The sequence below is a fragment of the Euleptes europaea genome, chromosome 10 (assembly GCF_029931775.1).
Source record: "Euleptes europaea isolate rEulEur1 chromosome 10, rEulEur1.hap1, whole genome shotgun sequence".
NCBI lineage: Eukaryota > Metazoa > Chordata > Lepidosauria > Squamata > Sphaerodactylidae > Euleptes > Euleptes europaea.
The window spans coordinates 9,440,121-9,462,018 of record NC_079321.1 but is presented as its reverse complement, the minus strand read 5'-3'; the positions used below and the strand labels follow the sequence as shown (position 1 = coordinate 9,462,018).

General features: G+C 45.3%; 1 protein-coding gene across 1 annotated transcript; it reads right to left on the bottom strand.

Annotated features, from left to right (window-relative positions):
- Positions 1 to 430: 430 nt before the first annotated feature.
- On the bottom strand, positions 431 to 19,124 carry LOC130483908 (serotriflin-like). The gene is made up of 7 exons (XM_056856817.1): positions 19,035 to 19,124; positions 16,540 to 16,683; positions 15,558 to 15,648; positions 11,273 to 11,418; positions 8,380 to 8,474; positions 2,824 to 2,912; positions 431 to 558 (listed from the first exon to the last, which is right to left on the bottom strand). The coding sequence occupies exons 1-7, from the start codon at positions 19,122 to 19,124 to the stop codon at positions 431 to 433; spliced, it is 783 nt and encodes a 260-aa protein (XP_056712795.1).
- Between the last annotated feature and the right edge of the window lie 2,774 nt (positions 19,125 to 21,898).

The following is a 21,898-nucleotide window of genomic DNA, read 5'->3' as shown; positions in this document are numbered from 1 at the left end:
AGGACCTCTCAGGAGTCTTAGGTTTTGCATCCCTGCCTTTTGCTACGCTTGGCCAATAGCTTGCCATGGCCAGAGCCCTTGGGATGGTCTTCAGGAGTTCTGTGAGGAGTCAGGAAAGGTGTCAAGCAGCTGACCAATCAAGGTTTATGCCCAAACTGTGGTCTGTTTTGTATATCTGACAGAGCAATCAAGGATTGTGCATCAAACTGAGGTTTAAAGAAACCGAGGGGCATTCTATCCTCTCGTACCACCTTATGCTCTTTCCAAACAGCTTTTAGAAATGAGCTTCTTTGACCCCGATAAATTAAAAGTGACACGTTGACCCCTTTAGAGCAACAATGGAAATTCCCTTTAATACCCGATCTCCATCCTTTTCCATTAGGAACAATGATCCAAGTGTTGGTCTTGGGATGTGAGGTTCATGCGCCCTTTATTTAATTTTGTTGCTACATTTGCAGGTGGCATTGCAATGCCCATTCTTATTGGCTTTTTTACAGCCCAACATTTTTTTCAATTCAGCACAGTGTAGACTTTGATCTAAATACATGCAGGGGTTGGCTGAAAGAAAGCAAAGCAAAACAAAGTTAAATGTGAAAGTCAGAACCCTAGCCAAGTATTTAAGCATTGTTAATCTTTCCTCCAATTATCACAACATGATAGTAAAGCCTTAGCCAGGTTTTTTTTTTTAATCCTTATTGATCAGCAATATTTGCTTCTTGTGCTGGAGGACAGAGACCATGCCTCTGTTATTTACTCCGAGGAACCTCTTGCGTTCATTTCTGTAATGCGCTTTTCTTCAGCAGATGAGCTGTGAGTCATTGGGAGAGCACCTGCTTGGCTTACAGAATGTCCCAGTCAAAGGTCTGGCATGTCCAGTTAAAAGGATCGGGTGGTAGATGATGTGAAAGACCTCTACTGAGACCCTACAGAATGGCTGTCAGTGTGAGTAGACAGATGAAGAAGAAGAAGAAGAAGAAGAAGAAGAAGAAGAAGAAGAAGAAGAAGAAGAAGAGTTGGTTTTTATATGCCAACTTTCTCTACCACTTAAGGAAGAACCAAACCAGCTTACAATCACCTTCCCCTCCCCACAACAGGCACCTTTTGAGGTAGGTGAGGCTGAGAGAGTTCTGAGAGAACTGTGACAGGCCCAAGGTCACCCAGCAAGCTTCATGTGGAGGAGTGGGGAGGTTCACCAGATTAGAGTCCACCACTCTTAACCACAATACCACGCTGGATGGACCTTAGGGTCTGATTCGGTATAAGGCAGTTTCTTTAGTCCAGGTGACCACGTGAGGCTCTTCTTGGCAATACTGAGAAGCTGGAGCTGACTCAGGCCATGACCCATGTATTAATGGAAATAATTAAGAGAGCTATTATTATTCCAGTTTTGGTTCAACTGCACTAGCTTCCTGTACGTGCCTCACCTATGTCTTATTAAAGTGGTTCACAATCCAACATCCATAGAATGAATTTCATACAATCTTGATAAAGATAAGGAAATGGCTATCAACATTTGCCAGCCTCAAGGTCAGTCAACTACTCAAGGACATTTTTCAGAGCCAGCATGGTGTAGGGCCAGTCACTGTTCTCTCAGAACTCTCTCAGCCCCACCTACCACACAAGGTGCCTGTTGGGGGTGGGAAGGCAATTGAAAACCATTTTGAGACTCCTTACGGTAGGGGAAAGTGGGGTATAAAACCAACTGTTCCTCTCCTCCTCCTCCTCCTCCTCCTCCTCCTCCTTCTAACTACTACTAGGTTCAACAGCTCATTTGTAAGAACAGAAATGCCATCAGCTTCTTCGAGAAGTAGGATTGCCAACCTCCAGGTACTAGCTGGAGATCTCCTGCTCTTACAACTGATCTCCAGCCGATACAGATGTTCCCCTGGAAAAAATGGCTGCTTTGGCCATTGGACTATGGCATTGAAGTCCCTCCCCTCCCCAAACCCTGCCCTCCTCAGGCTCTGCCCCAAAAACCTCCCGCCAGTGGCTAAGAGGGACCTGGCAACCCTATCAAGATACGTGGCTAGCCTCCAGGAGTCTACTTCTTTTAGGAACATCTGCAGCTGGCAGCCAAGCTGAAGTAGAGAAAGGCATCCCTAGCAACTCCCCCCACCCACCACCACCATTCCAAGAAAAAGGCATTCAAAAACATCTCCAAATGATTATTTGCTCCTCCAGGGGGAACGTACACCTGCCCAGAAAAGACTATGTACACACCTAATCCAGGATATGTTTCCCTTTCAAACTGCCTTACTCCAAAGTCTCACTATTTGACTTATAGTGGTGTTATTTTTAGAGATCTAAATGGCCTCTGTCTGGCTTTGAGGCAATACTGACTCCAACCAAAGTCCTCCTCAGTCTTAAGGTCCTCCCAAGAGGTCTTATGTAAGGTTTAAACCATGTGAGGTTCTCTCTGTAGAGGCTACGAGTATGCCCTTCTTTGTGTGATGGAATTCGGATAAATTGCTAAAATAGGGTTGCTAGGTCCCTCTTTACCACCGGCAGGAGGTTTTTGGGGCAGAGCCTGATCAGGGCAGGGTTTGGGGAGGGGAGGGACTTCAATGCCATAGAGTCCAATTGCCAAAGTGGCTATTTTCTCCAAGGGAACCGATCTCTATTGGCTGAAGATCAATTTTAACAGCAGGAGATCTCCAGCTAGTACCTGGCAAATGGCAACTTTATCCTCAAACCATAATATCCTGACATAGATTCAGCTGGCAGTCTAGATAAAGTGAATGACCCCTTGTGGGGAACTCATTTTGCAAGAGGTTCTACACTGACTTATCAGAGAGCAGAGAAAAGGAATTGATTATTACTTACTGCAGAGTTTATCCTCACAGTGTTTAGGGCAGTCTCCACAAGACGGGCCTTCTTTGTAGGGTGTTTTTATTAGGTGTTCTATGTTCCCTCTGAAACCACAGAGCAATGCAGAACATGTTATCATCCAAGTACAGCTCATAAAGGACAGATAACATTGAAAAATAGTATTGTGGAGCTGCTTGGCCCAGACTAACCCACACTCGGAAGATCTCAGAAGTTAAGCAGGGTTGACCCTGGCAAGCATTTGGATAGGAGACCTCCAGGGCATACCGGGGCGTGACGCAGAGGCAGGCAATGGCAAACCACCTCTGAATGTTTCTTGCCTTGAAAACCCTATGGAGTCCCCATAAATCAGCTGTGATTTGGCGGCCAAAAAAAAATTGCATCTGTTACATAAAAGACTCTCCCTTTGTGGAAAACTAGCCCCATTAGAAAGGAATGAAGGAAAAGCATAGTTGGTATCACAATGGAGCTTTTTATGGTAAGTGGGCATTCAATATGCAATCCCCACCGGCAGCCTAATGAGGTACAGTTCAGAACACAAGCTAGGGGTACGCCTTTAAATTTTCAGTTCTTTGGGAGTTCTTTACTGATTGAGGAGCCTTGTTCCATCATCCCATTAGATCTTTTCTCAAATATAAATCTATTTGACAGTTATATTAGTTTAACTCTTGCTTTTAGTATCATTTAGCTCTCTGACCTGCAATGACATTCTTCTCTGAGGCAAGGGCGTCTTGAAATCTGTGGGTGTTTTCCATTGCTCTCCACGGAGGCAGGACTAAACTTCATTTCCTTTCCTCTGTCAGGAAACAGCCTGCTAGTATCCAGTTTCCATCCTGCCTTTGAGGGGAGGGCAGCGTCACTGCAGAGCTCCATGCTCTTAGGCCTTTAGGAAACCTTAAACTTAAATCTAATTTCTTTATTCTGTCCTGCATTTCTTATCTATAACTTACCTCTACACTATTCCTATCTATCTTAAGCCTACATTTATCTTTAACTAGCTTACTTTCTCGGAGCTCTGTCCTCCCCTTTAGTGAGGCAAAAAAATGGCCACCACAACTAGGAGAAAGGAAGATGACTTCCGATTGGTGAAAGACTATCAGGGCAGGCTGGTCCAATCCAGCCAAAATGATGATGAAAATCCTTACTGCCGCATAGTAGATGAAAGCCTTACAGGAGAGGCTAAAAGGGAGGAAGAGCTGGATTCGGCACCGACCAAGGATCAAAAGGCGAAAAAAACTGTGCTGCTGCAGTTAGGTGCCCAAAAGAGAAAGTGCGGTGGTAAAACGCCCGCTACAATTAAGAGACTGGGAAAGACATCTGAGAAGAGCATGCTGACTGCGGGGACCGGTAAGAATGACCCTAAAGCCCCACCAGTCACGACCCCCTCCTCAGTGGAGAGACTTTCCATTTCGGGTGAGGTTGTCTGTCTCCCCACTTGGCGGAAGCAGCGGGCAGGCGTCAGGTTACACATGAAGAGGTGGCCATGATCATTAACTCAGCCTTAGAAAGGGAATGGCAGGCCTTTTGAGCATTTCTACCATGCATGGCTTCTGGTAATTGCATGTAGGGTTGCCAAATGCCTCTTTGCCATCGGCGGGAGGTTTTTGGGGTGGAGGTTTTTGGAATATCAGAGGGGCTTGACAGAGTTTTAAAGGCTGTCACCTTTATGGTTGACGCCTCACTAGATACTATGTCCTTCTCCGCAAGGTCGGTGGTCTCAGTCACTGCCATTAGGAGGTCCTTATGATTGAGATCATGGCAGGTGGACTTTAAGTCTAAGGTAATTCTCATGGCCTACCCTATCCAGTAAGGACGACTGTTTGGGGATAGGCTGGATAGGATCTTAGTAGAGACTAGAGACGAAAAACATGCCCTTCCCAGACAGGTGCAGAAGGATAGCAGGGGCACTATGTATCCTGTTCACTCCTACAGAGCCCTCCCGAGATACAGATCTGACCAGAGGAGGGGATCCTGGGCCACTAACAGAAACTCCTTTAGTAGAGGAGGAAGGTTTCAAAGACAGAATAAACAATTTAGATCAGTAAAGGGAGACAAGTTCCCCAGGTCCAGTACTCAGTGACTCCAAGTCACTGCAAGTGTGTGGGGAGGCTACAAGAGTTCCATCACCAGTGAATGACATCAAAACTGGACGAGTGGGTTTCTCAGATCATATCCACGGGATCCCTAATAGAATGTGTAAGGCCTCCTCCACATCTCTTTATCCCGTCTCCCACATTCTTCAAAAAAGGCCAGTGCCTGGTGACATCAAAGGCCATCCAACATCTCATCCACATAATGGCCACAGAAAAGGTGCCACCTCACAAACTATTCCGAGGAGTGTATTCAATTTTCTTTACAGTCCCCAAACGAAATGGGGATTGGAGGGCTATTCTAGATTTGAAATACATAAACAAATAGTGGCAAAACACTTCCATATGGAAATCTTCCGTTCCATAGGGGAGTTGCTCTGTCCCAGTACTTATATAACCACTGTGGATTTAACGGAAGAACACCTTCATATTTCAGTAAACCCACTGCACAGAAATTTTCTTTGTTTTACTTACGGCCACAAACACTTTCAGTTCATAGCCCTCCCCTTCAGATTGGCCTCCACACCACATATATTCACAAAGGTCCTAGTGACCATTATAGCTATCCTAAGACAAGAGGGCATCCAGGTACAGGTGTACCTGGATGACATCCTTATCTGTGCACAATCCAGGAAGGAATCGATCCAACACACCTCAAAAGTCATCCGAGTGTTACAGGAACACGGCTACCTGGTGAACACAGACAAGAGCTCATTGAACCCATCACAGGTGATGCAACATCTTGGGGTCATCATAAATTCAAGAACAAACTGTCTATCTCTACCCCAAGAAAGAATAGACAAGCTGGTTACGATAGCCAGAACCTCTGCAAAGGCCAGGTCAGTGCGAATCATGTCTCTGGCAAAACTCATGGGTCTCATGATATTCTGCATTGCAGTTGTCCCATGGGCAAGATCTCACTCCAGGCCTCTTCAATGGCTTCTACGTTCATACCAGATGGACATTATTCAAAAGAGGGACAAGTCCATTTTGATCTCTGACAAGGTGAGACACAGCCTGTCTTGGTGGTCACGAGTCGCAAACCTACGGAAAGGTCTACAATACTTCCATGATGAACCAATCCAAATCTTCATGGATGCCAGCCTAGAAGGATGGGGAGCCACCTTAGAAGACCAAATAGCCCAGGGTGTATGGACACAAGAGGAGAAGAAACTCCATATCAACCAGTTGGAGATCGGAGCAGTCAGGATTGCACTACTACGGTTCAGATCCTCGGTCCACAATTACTAAGTTCTGATAAGAATGGACAATATAGCTACCGAAGCTCGTCTGAACAAACAGGGGGGAACCAGATCATCCTCCCTACATCAAGAGACAGAAATGATATTTATATGGGCACAGAGCAATATCAAGTCCCTGAGAGCAGAACACATCAAGTGAAGGCTCAACTTACAGGTGGACTGGCTGAGTCATCCAAAAAGTGGACGAGGGAGAGTGGTCCATCAGCCAAGAGACCTCTCGGGCCATCATGAAGAGGCACAGGATTCCAGCTGTGGATCTCTTTGCCTCAGCGGACAACCACAAGCTCCAGAGGTTCTTCTCCAGATACCATCATCCAAAAGCAGAAAAGGTCAACACCCTCCTCAGCCCCTGGCCACGGCAAATGTTATGTGCATTCCCACCACTACCCATCTTACCCAAGGTGTGAGAAAGTACCAACAGGAGAAGGCCAGTGTTCTTCTAGTGGCTCCTTTTTGGCCTCGCAGACCCTGGATCACCACTCTGAGAAAACTGACCATTCAGGAACCTTGGGAAATCCTACGGTGTGGAACCCTCTCCAACAGGGTCCGATTGTCCATCCTGACCCCCAGTGGTTTAATTTGACCGGTTGGAGCTTGAGAAGAGATGACTTCTAAATTATAGCTATACTAGGGAAGTCATCGATATCATTACAGAAGCGTGAAGACCAGCCACAAGGCATATATACAACACCTCCTGGAAAGCCTTTGTCAGGTGGTGTCACAGAAAGATAGTTGACCCCTTAAACTCAGGCATCAAAAAGTTCCTGGAAATCCTACAGGAAGGCATACGAATGAACCTCACAGCTTCTACTCTACTACACCAAATCACAGCTACTGCCACCATCAATTGAGGGCTTCCCTGCTCCCAGACATTGTGACATTCTGGCCTTCTAAAAGGAATATCACAGCTAAAGCCTCCTACAATTCATAGTTTCCCAACGTGGAAACTCAATTTAATCTTGAAGGCCTTAACTAAAACACCCTTTGAGCCTCTAAAGGTAGTTCCACTAAAGCTTCTTCAAATGAAGGTTTCATTCCTAACGTCAATTACATTGGCCCGCAGGGTAACAGAGCTACAGGCACTTTCCAAACATAAAGGATTATGTATCTTTCATAAAGTAGGCTTGAGGCCAGATCCAACATTTGTACCAAAGGTACAAATTCCACAGAATGCAGGAATTGAAACTTCCCTCCTTTTGTCCCAAACCCACATGCCAAAAAGAGCAAGAGTGGCATACCCTTGACCTTCGCCGGGCAATGCGCATATACATTAACAGAACAGCTGCTATAAGAAGATCCGATTCTATGTTTATATCCATCTCAAATCCAAACAGAGGACACAAAATGTCTGCAGCAGCCATTAGTTACACCCTAAAACAATTCATCGTACAAGCTTATAAAGCCAGCAGGGTACCAATCCCAGAGGGGATTACTGCCCATTATCTTCCTTGTGCGGCTACTAGGAGTGTACAAAGAAAATATGGTAAAATTCAGGTTCAGGTTTATTGGCCCCGATTTTTTTTCAGGAAACCCGAAATAAGCCGAATTCCCATACTCGTACATATGGGAATTCGGTTTATTTTTGGGTTTCCCTAAAATATTTGGCCCTGGGGGGCATTTTTGAGGTAGAGCCCCTAAACTTGCCGGGTAGCTTGCAGGGACTCTCCTTGCAAGAACCCCAAGTTTGGTGAAGATTAGGTTGGGGCGTCTGGAAGAGGTCAACCCCACACCCCGCCGCCTCCATACACAAGCAGGAAGGTAAGAGTCAGATTCTCTCTTCGTTCGCTAATCAGCTAATGCTTATCTAGGAAGGAGGGAGGGATGACTTCTCCAGAACCCATAACACAGGACCCCCTGATCCAATCTTCACCAAACTTTGGGGTTCGTGCAAGGAGAGTCCCTGAAAGCTACCCTGAAAATGGGGACCTCTACCCCCAAAAATGCCCCCACAGGAGCTTTGCAAAAAAGTCCCCTTTGTTCCTATTGTGAGAACTTTTCAATCAGCTGACTTCCGCAGGATTGCGTCTTTGTAGCGAAAGTCAGGTGATTGAAAAGTTCTCCTGATAGAAGGGCATCCTCCTCATTTGCCAGAGCAGGAGAGGGAGACAAGTGCTTGTCTTTGAGCATACCAGAACTCTTCATGAGAGTCAGATTCTGGAGAAGGGTGAATGAAGAATATTTTGTTCAGAATTTATACTTACGTAGGGCAGTACTGGCAGATATAGACGTATGTGTGTTTATTATTTGGGCACACAGAAACAGAACATCCAATCTGGTATGAGCGATACCAAATAACCTATGAATGTAAGAAACATAAGAACATAAGAAAGGCCATGCTGGTTCAGACCAAGGCCCATCAAGTCCAGCAGTCTGTTCACACAATGGCCAACCAGGTGCCTCTAGGAAGCCCAAAAACAAGACAACTGCAGCAGCATTGTCCTGCCTGTGTTCCAAAGCACCTAACATAATAGGCATGCTCCTCTGATCCTGGAGAGAACAGGTATGCATACATACATGAACCTTTATTAGCATAATAACCATACTGGCAGATGCATTTATACAGGTATGCATCATGACTAGTATCCATTTTGACTAGTATCCATGAATAGCCCTCTCCTCCATGAACATGTCCACTCCCCTCTTAACGCCTTCCAAGTTGGCAGCCATCACCACATCTTGAGGCAGGGAGTTCCACAATTTCACTATGAAAACCCACAATTAAATCAAAAAGTACTTTTGGTGCAGAGTTAAAGTGGGTGTGTGTGTGTGTGTTTAAGACATCATGATTTCTGGCTCCATCAGCTTCAGCAAGATTTTGGTCTATCCCAGAAATAGCATGGGAGGTGGACATAATACAGCTCAGGATTTCCCACCTTACAAGCTCAGAGATGTTTTAATGAAATTGCTATTCTCCCTAAAAGCATGAAGTCTCACAGCATAAAGTGAGGCCTCGTCTGGTCTGGGACTGTGGTTATTTTTCACTGCTATACTCAGAGGCCTGAGATACACCAAAGAGGCAGCAACATCACTGACCGATCAGTGCACCTGATATGCCTCATGATCCTGGACTGCAGCAGCATTAGGGTTGCCGGCTTAGGAGATGGGTTACCAGCTTAGGAGCTAGGGTTGCCAGATCCCGCTTTGTCACCGGCGGGAGGTTTTTTGGGAGGAGCCTGAGGAGGGCAGTGTTTGGGGAGGGATTTCAATGCCGTAGATGGCAAAAATGCCCTCCCTCTCATGATCTGTCTAAGGTCATAGAATCAGCAATGACAGATCTAGCCTCTGCTTAAAAGCCTCCAGGGAAGGAGAGCTCACCACCTCCCAAGGAAGTCTGTTCCACTGAGGAACCGCTCTAACTGTTAGAAAGTTCTTCCTAATGTCTAGATGGAAACTCTGGTGATTTAATTTCAACCCGTTGGTTCTGGTCCAACCTTCTGGAGCAACAGAAAACAACTCGGCACCATCCTCTATATGACAGCTCTTCAAGTACTTGAAGATGGTTATCATATCCCCTCTCAGTTTTCTCCTCTTCAGGCTAAATGTGCCCAGCTCCTTCAACCTTTCCTCATAGGACTTGGTCTGCAGACCCCTCGCCATCTTTGTTGCCCTCTTCTGGACACATTCCAGCTTGTCCAGCTTTTTATTATTTTATTTTATTATTTTAACCTAACTTATTTTATTCAGAGCTGATATTGTATCAAAATAAAACTTGATTGATCATCTACATCCTTCTTAAATTGTGGTGCCCAAAACTGAACATAATACTCTAGGTGAGGTCTAACCAGAGCAGGGTAAAGCGATACCGTCACTTCGCGTGATCTGGATACTATACCTCTGTTGATACATCCCAAGATCGCATTTGCTTTTTTAGCTACCGCATCACACTGCTGATTCATGTTCAGTGTTTGATCCTTTTCACACACAGTACTGCTCAGACAAGTCTCCCCCATTCTATAATTATGCATTTGATTTTTTCCTACCTAAATGCAGAACCTTACATTTATCTCTGTTGAAATGCATTTTATTAGTTTTAGCCCAATTCTCCAGCCTGTCAAGATCATCCTGCATCTTGCCTCTGTCTTCTGCCGTATTTGCTACCCCTCCCAATTTAGTATAATCTGCAAATTTAATAAGCATCCCCTTTCCTAAAAGCCCAACCTATATGTTTGACTACATTCAGTTTTTACATTCAGTTCTACATTCAGACTGGGATCTGGGAAACCCACTCTGCCATGGGGGCGTGTGACCTGGGACCAGTCACACATTCTCACCTACCTCACAGGGTTTTTGTGAGGATAACACAGAGGAGAGGATAATGATGTTAGCCGCTGTGGGCCCCCATTGGGGGGGAAAGGCAGGATATAAATAAAGTAAGTAAATAAATAAAATCAGTGATCTTTCCCCTAAGCTGAAAAGCCCCAGGCTCTTTAGGGTTTACTCACATGAAAGCTACTCCAACCCGTTAATCACCACAGTTGCTTTCCTTTGTACTTTCCCAGCTCCACAATTCCTTTGAGGGAATATGGCCGGGGTGGGCAAAAGGGGCAGCTGCCCAACGCCTAGGGTTGCCAGGTCCCTCTTCACCACCAGCAGGAGGTTTTTTGGGCAGAGCCTGAGGAGGGCGGGGTTTGGGGAGGGGAGGGACTTAAATGCCATAGAGTCAATTGCCAAAGTGACCATTTTCTTCAGGGGAACTGATCTCTATCAGCTGGAGATCAGCTGAAGATCCTCTGATCTCTATTGGCTGGAGATCCTCTGCAGAGCCTTCCTTGGTGGTCTTCAAGTACCAACTTAATGGTGACCCCAGCAAGGGGCTTTCAAGGCATGAGAGAAACAGAGGTGGTTTGCCATTGCCTGCCTCTGCATAGCCTCCCTTGGTGGTCCCCCTTCCCAAGTACTGACCCTGCTTAGCTGCTGAGTTCTGACGAGATCGGGCTATAACATACCATCTTCCCTCCCATTCTGCACATTATCCCTACTCTTTTACTCGTTTAATTCTAAAAAGGGTAAAATTGGAAAGGATAATGGAGCACAGATAGATATTACCAGTGTTTCATATTACTTTCCAGATGCTGATTGTGCTTATTTTCATACCTGTGTATATCCGTAAATGTTTTGTTCGGGGTCAATAGACCCAACGCCATACTTGAAATAATGAGCTTTATTCTTCCAGTAGTCAATTACTTCTGTCCAGGAGTAGGGGTAATTTGACTGGAACATACTCTGACCACACAATACACCTACAAAAGCAGACATGTAGTTGTTACTAAGTGTTCATACACAAAATCATACACAGAGTTGTTAAGAACGGGCATCCATGTAGAAATTCCATCACAACCAAAACCCTACATTTATGTATTTGTTAGTTTGTTTATTTTAGTTAGCATTGTGTTCTCTGAAAGAGACTGCACCCCAGGAATAAAAACGACACATTTATTGTAGCTCCATCACAATGACCCGGTGCTTGCACAGGGGACCTTTATCTTTTTAAGTCAATGACCTTTGGAACAGCTGCTGCTGCCAGAGAAAGGAAAGAAAACAGGAACCAATGTGAAGTTGCGGAGCATAACGCCCCTTAGTTAAAGGGCTAAGCTCCCACACACTTAGGTATGCAAGATCCATGGTTTGCCCAGATGTTGAAGTATGGGAGTAGCAGCGGGAACGAAGCAGCAATGCCATCGGACAGTTGGCCGCTTCACTGTAACATGCTGTGAATCAAATGACTCAAACTCCAAAAAGCGAGCACCCAAATGATTAATAATGAGCAACTTGAAAAGAATACAAGATGGTATTCCGGTACCAGCCGTTTTGTTAGTCTCTTCCTCAGTTGAAACATAAGTTTCTTACTGGGGATGTACAATAACACTTTTCCCAGGAATGAAACATCAAGAAGACAAAAGTAATGACTACAGGAAAATTACATAACTTTAAGATTGACAATGAAGAAATTGAAATTGTTGAAGACGTTCTATTCCTTGGTTCCATCATCAACCAAAAGGGAGACTGCAGCCAAGAAATCAGAACGAGATTGAGACTGGGAAGGGCAGCCATGAAGGAGCTAGTATTGTCGAAGGCTTTCACGGTCAGAGTTCATTGATTCTTGTAGGTTATCCGGGCTGTGTGACCGTGGTCTTGGTATTTTGTTTCCTGACGTTTCACCAGCAGCTGTGGCAGGCATCTTCAAAGGAGTAACACTGAAGGACAGTGTCTCTCAGTGTCAAGTGTGTAGGAAGAGTAATATATAGTCAGAAAGGGGTGGGTTTGAGCTGAATCATTGTCCTGCAAAAAGTTTCAAAGGTAATGGGCTAATCATTGTCCTGTAAGTATCAAGATAATGTGCTAATGAGGGCGTGGTATGTTAATATGGAACCATTGTATCCTGAAGTGATCTGTTAATGTGTGAAATCCAAAGTTAATCTGCATGGCTATTGTGGACTGTAGTCTTTGTTAGTCTGGAGGTTTTCAGGACAGGAAGCCAAGCCTTATTCATTCTTAAACTCTCTTCTTTTCTGTTAAAGTTGTGATGATGTTTATGAATTTCAATGGCTTCATAAATTTGTCCATAGAGTTCATTTTTAGCAAGTGAATTAGTCTGGCCATTAATGCAAAGTCCAAAAGCTTGCTACTCCATTCTTTAATGTCTGGTATTTTGTTAGATTTCCAATATCTAGCTTAGACTATTCTAGCTGCAGAAATTGCATATTGATAAAGTTCTTTGTTAGCTGAATTCACTTGAGAAGGGGTTATGCCCAAAAGCTTATATTTAGGCTCTTGATGGTTGGTGCATGTGTCAGTTGTACCCTGCCAAGAGTAGGGAACAGGTGTCCTATCTCCCCCCTTCAACCCATCCATAGGACCTTCAATTGATTTAGTTTCAGCCATTTCACCTCAGCCTCGAGACACCCGGCCCGAGTATCCAGGATGGCATCCAGCTGGCCGTCCATCAGCAGCTATAGCTGGGTGTCATCAGCATACTGACGACAACCCAGTCCCAAACTCTAGACTAGTTGGGCGTGGGGGCATATATAGATATTACACAACATTGGAGAGAGAATTGGCCCTTGGGGGAATCCCACACACCAAAGGGTGTCATGGGAAAACCCTCTCTCCTAGCATCACACTCGGAGATATGAGAGCAGCCATTGGAGGGCTGTCCCACGTATCCCAATATCAGCTAGGTGGAGGGTCAAGTGATCATAGTCAACCATGTCAAACGCTGCTGTAAGAACTAATAGCAACAGCACTGCTGACTCGCCTCAATACAGCTGCTTGCGGAGAGTGTCTGTGAGGGTGACCAGCGCCGTTTCCGTCCCATGGCCAGGTCAGAAGCCAGACTGAATTGGGTATAAAGCCGATGTGCCCTCCAGGAAAGCCTGGAGCTGCTGAGCTCCCACATGGTATCATGGTTAACAGCGGTGGTTTGGAGCAGTGAACTCTGATCTGGAGAACCGCGTTTGATTCCCCACTCCTCCAGTGAGAGGTGGAGGCTAACCTGGTGAACTGGGTGGGTTTCCCCATTCCTCCACATGAAGCCTGCTGGGAGACCTTGGGCTAGTCACAGCTCTCTTAGAGCTCTCCCAGCCCCACCTACCTCACAGGGTGTCTGTTGTGGGGAGGGGAAGGGAGGGTGATTGTAAGCCAGCTTGATTCTTCCTTAAGTGGTAGAGATAGTTGGCGTATAAAAACCAACTCTTCTTCTCCTTCTTCTCTCAACTACCTTGCCCAGGAATGACAAATTTGAAACTGGGCAGCAGCTGGCAGGATCATTAGGATCCAACAATTTTTTTTTTTAAAGAATGGCCTCACATTCTGCTCCCTTAAGTCTCCCCGGAAAGACCCCTGTACTCAGGGACAGATTGACAATGTCCATCAGGGGAGCCTGTACCATATCAACTGATGGCTTTAACCAGCCATGAGGGCCACATGTCCAGGAGGCATGTGGTGGGCTTCACAGCACCCAGGATCCTGTCAGTACTGGCTGGGAAAAGTCAGCTGAATAGGTCCAAAATTGGACCTGAAGACAGTCAAGGGGCTTCCAGTACACTGGCTGCATCAACATCGGTAGGGAGGTCGCATGAACACATGAAGCTGCCTTATACTGAATCAGACCCTTGGCCCATCCAAGTCAGTATTGTCTACTCAGACTGGCAGCACTGTCCAGGATCTCAGATGGAGGTCTTTCACATCACCTACCTGCCTAGTCCCTTTAACTGGAGATGCCGAGGATTGAACCTGGGACCTTCTGCATGCCAAGCAGATGCTCTGCCACTGAGCCACAGGCCCTCCTGGTGGAGGGACAAGATTTTATCCGCAAAATAGCTCACAAAGGCCTCACAGCTAATACCTGAATTAGTAACATTTTGAGATTCCCCCAGAGAGGGATAAAAGTGACCTAATTATTCTGGCAAGTATTTGGATGGGGAGATCTCCAAGGCATACCAGGGGAATGACGCGGAAGCAGGCAATGGCAAACCACCTCTGAACGTCTCTTGCCTTCAAAACCCTACAGAGTCGCCATAAGTCAGCTGTGACTTGATGAGGAAAAAAAGATTTAGGCCATTGCTTGGAAAGTTTCCTATATTCATAGCTGTAACAAGAGTTATATTATCAACAAAACATTTATAATATTCTAACATAAGCCCCCTCAGACGGGACATTTATTACTTTTAAGTTTCTCGATGACCAAAACTGAGAAAGAAGCTATAGGATGTCCCTAGGGTTGCCAGCTCTGGGTTGGGAAATACCAGGAGATTTGGGGAGCAGAGCCTGAGGAGGGCGGGGCTTGGGGAGGGGAGGGACTGCAATGCCATCGAGTCCAATTGCCAAAGCGACCATTTTTCTCCAGGGAACTGATCTCTATCTCCTGGAGATCAGTTTTAATAGTGGGAGATCCCAGCCACCACCGAAGGCTTTGGAAATCAGCACAGGAGCGAATGAATATTACAAAGTGCAAATATTTATGTAAATCGCTACATCATATAACATAAAGTCACAACTATACACTAACTGAAACCAACAACCTAAACAATTTATCCTACTATATACAATGTATATTACAACAATCTGGCTGGATTGTTTAGGTTGTTGGTTTCAGTTAGTGTATAGTTGTGACTTTATGTTATATGTTGTAGCGATTTATATAAATATTTGCACTTTATAATATTCATTCGCTGATTTCCAAAGCCTCCAGGTACATGCACAGAGGTGTCTTTTTTCTTTCCACCACCTGGAGACTGGCAACTTTAGATGACATGTAGTTTGGATATGTAAGAAACACGTGTTTGAAAACACTGGTAACGTACAGGTATCAGACTCTCGACTGGTTCCGTATTCTGCATCTGTGTATCTGTGGTGTGTCATATCATCGCACTTCACTTACCATCAAGCGTTCTGTCTTCCAAGGGACTGCTTTTCATCTGGCATTTGTCACCCCATTTCCTAGAATTCACACCAACTGTCTCATTCCACGTCTCAGGAAAGCAAAGAGATGCAGAAAGGAACATCACATTACACTTGGATCCTAACATCAAGTGTTGGTCATCCATGACCCCGCCACATAAAAAACGCTGAAATTTCAATCGCCGTGGGAGAACTTTCACTGGCCGTTTATGCAGGGCTGTTTCCCCATGGTCACCCCTGCCGACGGCTTCGAGGCTACCTTTTGAGTAGGCATGCCTTTCCCGACTGCCAGAGGTCGCCTTGCGCTCCCCGTGCATTTCCATGTGTTTTGCTAGCGTTTTCCCGATTCTTGCTAAAACAGTATCCGGAAAACACGGGCAAAATGCACTGAAACGCACTAGGATCGAAAGGCGACCTCTGACGGTCGGGAAAGGCATGCCTAATCAAAAGGAAGCCCTGAAGTAATCTGTGGGGTGACCGTGTGGGAAACAGACCTGTATCAGTGGTCAGTGTGTCTTTCTTACGGAAATCAGCATATCTTAAAATGCTTAGTTCTGTCTATTTTGAGGTGGGGGGACTTATATCCCACCTTCTATCCTGCCAAAGCCGGTCTAAGGGTGGCTAACATCCATTAAAATGTCATAAACCCAGTAAAAACGTACAAAAAGGCAATTCAAGACTAATTTTAAAACAACCTCCAGGTGGGGTCTGGAGATCTCCCACAATTACAACGGATCTCCCGACAATAGATATCAGCTCCCCTGGAGGAAACGGTTGCTTTGGAGGTAGACTCTATGGCATTGTACCCTGCTGGGGTCCCTCCCCTCCCCAAACCTTCCCCTCCCCAGGGTCCACCTCCCACATCTCCAGGTATTTCCTCAACCCAGAGCTGGCAACCTGAAACTGGTCATAGTGAAAGAAAATCACCAGTATCAGAACTTGCTCTGTGCATGGTATCTTACCATTTTCAGCATATTTCTGGCCGTCGGCTGCACGTTTCTTCTTATTTCATTGTGTTTGTCCACAATTTCCTTCTGACTCTTTAGGGGAACACCGCTCCCTGTGCTTAAGTCGTCGTCATCCTTCTCATCTTCCCCTTCATCATCCTTCCCAAGATGTGTAAAAAAAATGCTATAGATTTTTTAACAAACAAAAAAATCACTTCTCTTTATGCTAAGCCTTAACGCCCTGATTTGGATGGCCCAGTAGGGTTGCCAACGTCCAGGTACTGGAGAGAGGCGGCAGCGCGTGGCTCAGTGAATGCAGAATGAAAATTAAGAAGAAAAGCAATGCTATTGCTAGTAAATTATATTCATTTATATAACCAAACCTGGAAGACAAGTGTTCATTTCACACAATTTGCCTCGCAGGGCTTAAGAACCAAAAGAAAAAAAGAGAGGAAAAATATGCTAAACATTCATTGCAGCCAATATGGCTAATAATATTTACACCAGGAAGGTGGAAATCTATAATTGATAACAATAAGCAACATGATTATCCTGAAATCAAAACCCGAGTGGAGAGAATACATACATCACCATATTCAAGGTCATGTTGCTTATTGTTATCAGTTATAGATGCACACTGCACCCAAATGGGATTAATCTATTTGTGATGGTCTCCTTAAATATTGTTGGTTCAGCAAACCGATGAAGATATTCGAAACGCGTCTTTGCTACCCAACCTTGCAATCGACTTTGAACTTTTGCTTTTGACCTTCTTCGTGATCATATGTAATTTACCATTGTGGAATTTCCACCTTGCCTGTGTAAATATTACCTTGCCTGTGTAAATAGTATTAGCCCTATTGGCTGCAATGAATGTTTAGCATATTTTTCCTCTCTTTTTTTCTTTTGGTTCTTCAGCCCTGTGAGGCATATTGTGTGAAATGAATACTTGTCTTCCAGGTTTGGTTATATAAATGAATATAATTTACTAGCAATAGCATTGCTTTTCATCTTAATTTTCATTCTGCATTCACTGAGCCACACGCTGCCGCCTCTCTCCAGTTTCTACTATTTCAGAGTAGGTTTACATAAACCTCCAGGTACTAGCTGGAGAGCTCCTGCTATTACAACTGATCTCCAGCCGAAATAGATCAGTTCACCTGAAGAAAATGGCTGCTTTGGCAATTGGACTATGGCATTGAAGTCCCTCCCCTCCCCAAACCTCGTCCTCCTCAGGCTCCGCCCCAAATCATCCTGCTGGTAGTGAAGATGGACCTCACAACCCTATGGTCCAGGCTAGTCTAAGCTCATCAGATCTCAGAAGCTAAGTAGGGTTGGTCCCGGTTAGGGGCGCTATGCAGAGGAAGCCATGGGCAAACCACCTCTGTTAGTCTCACACCTTGGAAATCCTACAGGGTTGCCATAAGTCGGCTTCAACTTGACGGCACTTAACACACCCAATGTATAATACTGTACATTGGAAGGTAGAGAACCATGACATCACCAATGCTCATAAGCACAGGATGCCACAGCCAATGGGATGACGGGGCAATGGGGGCTAATGAGGCCAAGGACTTTGAGGTGCAGCATGCCGTAGCTAGACTGCTGGTCAGGGCCAGCTACCGGGAGCATGTGTCCTCGATACTACAGCAATTGCTCTAGCTTCCGATCCATCTCGAGTTCAAGGTGTTGGTTTTGTCTTTTAAAGCCCTATGGGGCTTGGGATCAGGGTATCTGAAGGACCATTATCGCCTATAGGTTCTTGCCCAGGAATTAAGATTTCAGGGAATCCCTCCTGACTGTCTCACCTATTAAAAAAGAGGCTTGCCTGGTAGGCACACAAGACAGGGCCTTTTTGGTGGTGGCCCCACAATTATGGAGCAACTTCCTTGAGTAGGTGCACCTGGCCCCCTCATTGTCGATCTTCAGGACTGCATTCGATTGATTTTGTTTTTTCTTTATTGGCAGTCCTAGCTGGAGTTTTTAAATGGTGACTTTACAGATTTTTATCATTGTTTTTATGGTACTTTTATGATGTTTTTATTCTGTTGTGAGCCGCCCTGAGCTCCGTAAGGGAGAAGGGCAGCTAATACATTTTTCAACTAAATAAATAAATACACATGTATCTCCTGGCTTTTTAAAAAGGAAATAAAGCCTCAAGGAAGCTAAGGGGCAAAAAGTAGAAAAGGGTCAAAGTGGATCGGTCACAGTGTCTCTTTCCCCGTCCTGCAGACGAAAGGAGCTTTAACTCTTGATAGTTTGTACCCCAAAATTAGGGATGCCATGACCTGGGGATCCCCTGGAATTACAGATCATCTCCAGACTATGGAGATCAGTTCCCTTGGAGAAAATGGATGCTTTGGGGCGTGGACTCTAGGGCATTGTGCCCCACTGAGGTCCCTGTCCTCCCCAGGCTCCATCCCCATATCTCCAGGAGTTTCCCAACCTGGGTCTGGCAACTCTATCCCTCCTTCCACTGTCAGTGGCCAAGAAGGACCTGGCAACCCTACCCAAAAATCTTGTTCATCTCTGAGGTTCTCTTGGACTCGAATCAAGCTCGTCCACTGCAGACCGGCACGGCTATCCTCTGAACCTGTCATCATGTGAGTGAACTCTTGTAACTTGCCTGGATCAATTCAGACTTCTTCTTCTTGTTGTTGTTATAATAACAATAACAATAGTAATACACTTTTATTTATATCTTGCCCTCCCCTGGTGATGCTGGGCTCGGGGTGGCTAACTTTATAAGTTAAAATGCAGTACAATAAAGCACAACTCGATAAAACGTACAACAGATACAACAAAATCAATTTACAATGCTGAAAATCTGTCCAACAATTGCCTATTCATGGCGCCAAAATAAATCCCAGCAGAGAGGGATGTTCCTGCGACTCCATGGCTAATGTACCACAGGGGGAGGGAGGGATCTGAATTCAGATTAGTTTGGAACAAATCAAAGAGGGGTACAATAGACCAGTGAGGAGCACGAAAGGGAACAGAGAAAGGAAAGGAAGAGGGAAAGGGAGGGGGACAGGGACAGGGAAGGGGAGTAGGGTTGCCAACCTCCAGGTACTAGCCAGAGATCTCCCCCTATTACAACTAATCTCCAGCCAATAGAGATCGGTTCACCTGGAGAAAAGGGCCGCTTGGGCAATTGGACTCTATGGCATTGACGTCCCTCCCCTCCCCAAACCCCGCCCTCCTCCGGCTCCACCCCCCCAAACCTCCAGGTGTTTTCCAATGTCTGACAGATATTACAATCAGAGGTCCAATATATATTGTATTTGGCTCATACCTGTCCTAGGGACTGGTCTGGAACAGCAGTCAAGAACAGGAGTAGGGTCAGAAGAAGCATCTCTAGGGGAAAAAATAACCACAAATAGGGTTAGGATCTTCACTTCCTTAAGGCATATGAGTACTGAGTCACACACAACACCCCCATCCCCACCCCCAGGGCTGCCATCTCTGGACTGAGAAATACCTGGAGATTTTTAGGGTGAAGTAGCGTCGCCAACCTCCAGGTACTTGCTGGAGATCTCCTGCTATTACAACAGCTCTCCAGCTGATAGAGACCAGTTCCCCTGGGGAAAGTGGCTGCTTTGGCAATTGGACTATATGGCAATGAAGTGCCTCCCCAAAACCCTGCCCTCCTCAGGCTCCACCCCAAAAAACCTCCCGCCAGTGGCGAAGAGGGACCTGGTAACCCTAGGGTGAAGAAGCCAGGGAAGGACGGGGTTTAGGGAGGGGAGGGACCTCAGCAGGGTATAATGCCATAGAGTCCACCCTCCAAAGCAGACATTTTCTCCAGGGAAACTGATCTTGATCACCTGGGGATCCGTTGTAATAGCAGGAGATCTCCAGGCACCACCTGGAAGTTTGCAACCCTATCCCTCCCTGTTTCTGATGCCTTTTTTTCACTCGCTTTCTGGTGGATATCTTGATCTCATGAATAGTTCACCATGTTTATTTTATGTGGCCACATAATTTGAGCAGGACAGAGCTTTCCAAACCCAAGGGAGCTGGCAATCTGGACACATTGTAGGCCTTTCAGAAGGCCATTGCTCACATCAATCTGTGCAGAGCTGGGCTTGAATAATCTCTCTGTGTCCACAGTAGGACATTTTAAGGATCTGTGCCATGTGGAGCAAAGCCCCTCTTGGAGCCTTCATTGGGCCAGACTTCCTCTTAAAGAATCAACTGTCCCACTAATTCACTGGCAAACCTCTTCATGCAGAAACGAAAACAAATTAACAGGGAAGTAAACAGAGAACATGCATCTTGCAAGATAAAAAGCCAGAACTGAGATTTGAAACTATGGTCTTTTAGGCACAGGCACTTTGACTTACTTTATCCACTGGTCTGATTTGCTTTTTCATTGAGGTTATGCATGAGTTTTCTGACCCTAAAAGATGACCTCATGCCCAGCCCGCACAATGTCCAGGTCTTCCCAATCCTGTTGTAACACTGGGGGAAATTAAATGCCCTTTCCTCAATGAAGTTTCCCCAATCCAAAAACAGTTCTAAAGTATAATTTTTATTTAAATGATTGCTTTAAAAACACTAAGGCTTTTTTGTCATTTACAGTAAAAGTCTTTTCTACAGTACCTTTCAAGCGTGGTCCTTTTGCGTTGTCTGAAGAGCTGCAGCTGGAATTGAACCCAGTCTGCATTGGAGCAGATTATATATATCAGGAACACTTCCTGGTTTGGAAGGAAGGGCCCCTCCGCACAATTGTGCCTGATCACCAGTTAGCACTTTTCCAAAAAAAATAATCTCCTGGACTTTATCTGCAAGTACACTTTGTTTCCAAATACACAACCAGCTTACTTGTAATGTTCTATGAATTTTTTTAAATAATATTTTTAAAACTGAGTTATTTATGTTCTACATCCAGAGTTTTCTAAAGTTAACACAACTATCAGCATGATAGTTAGATCTTGAGTTGGGAGAGAGAACTTGCTGTGTTATGCTTAGTATTATAACGACTGAGGGAGCTGAATCATAGAATCATAGAGATGGAAGGGACCACCGGGGTCATCTAGTCCATGTCCCTGCACAATGCAGGAGTTTCATAACTACCCCCCCCCGCACACCCCCACCGACCCCTACTCCATGCCCAGAAGATGACCAAGGTGCCCTCCCTCTCATCATCTGCTTAAGGTCATAGAATCAGCATTGCTGACAGATGGCCATCTAGCCTCTGCTTTAAAACCTCCAGGGAAGGAGAGCTTACTACCTCCAGGAAAGCCTGTTCCACTGAGGAACCACTCTAACTGTTAGAAAATTCTTCCTAATGTCTAGACGGAAACTCTTGAGATTTAATTTCTACCCATTGGTTCTGGTCCGACCTTCAGGGGCAACAGAAAACAACTCA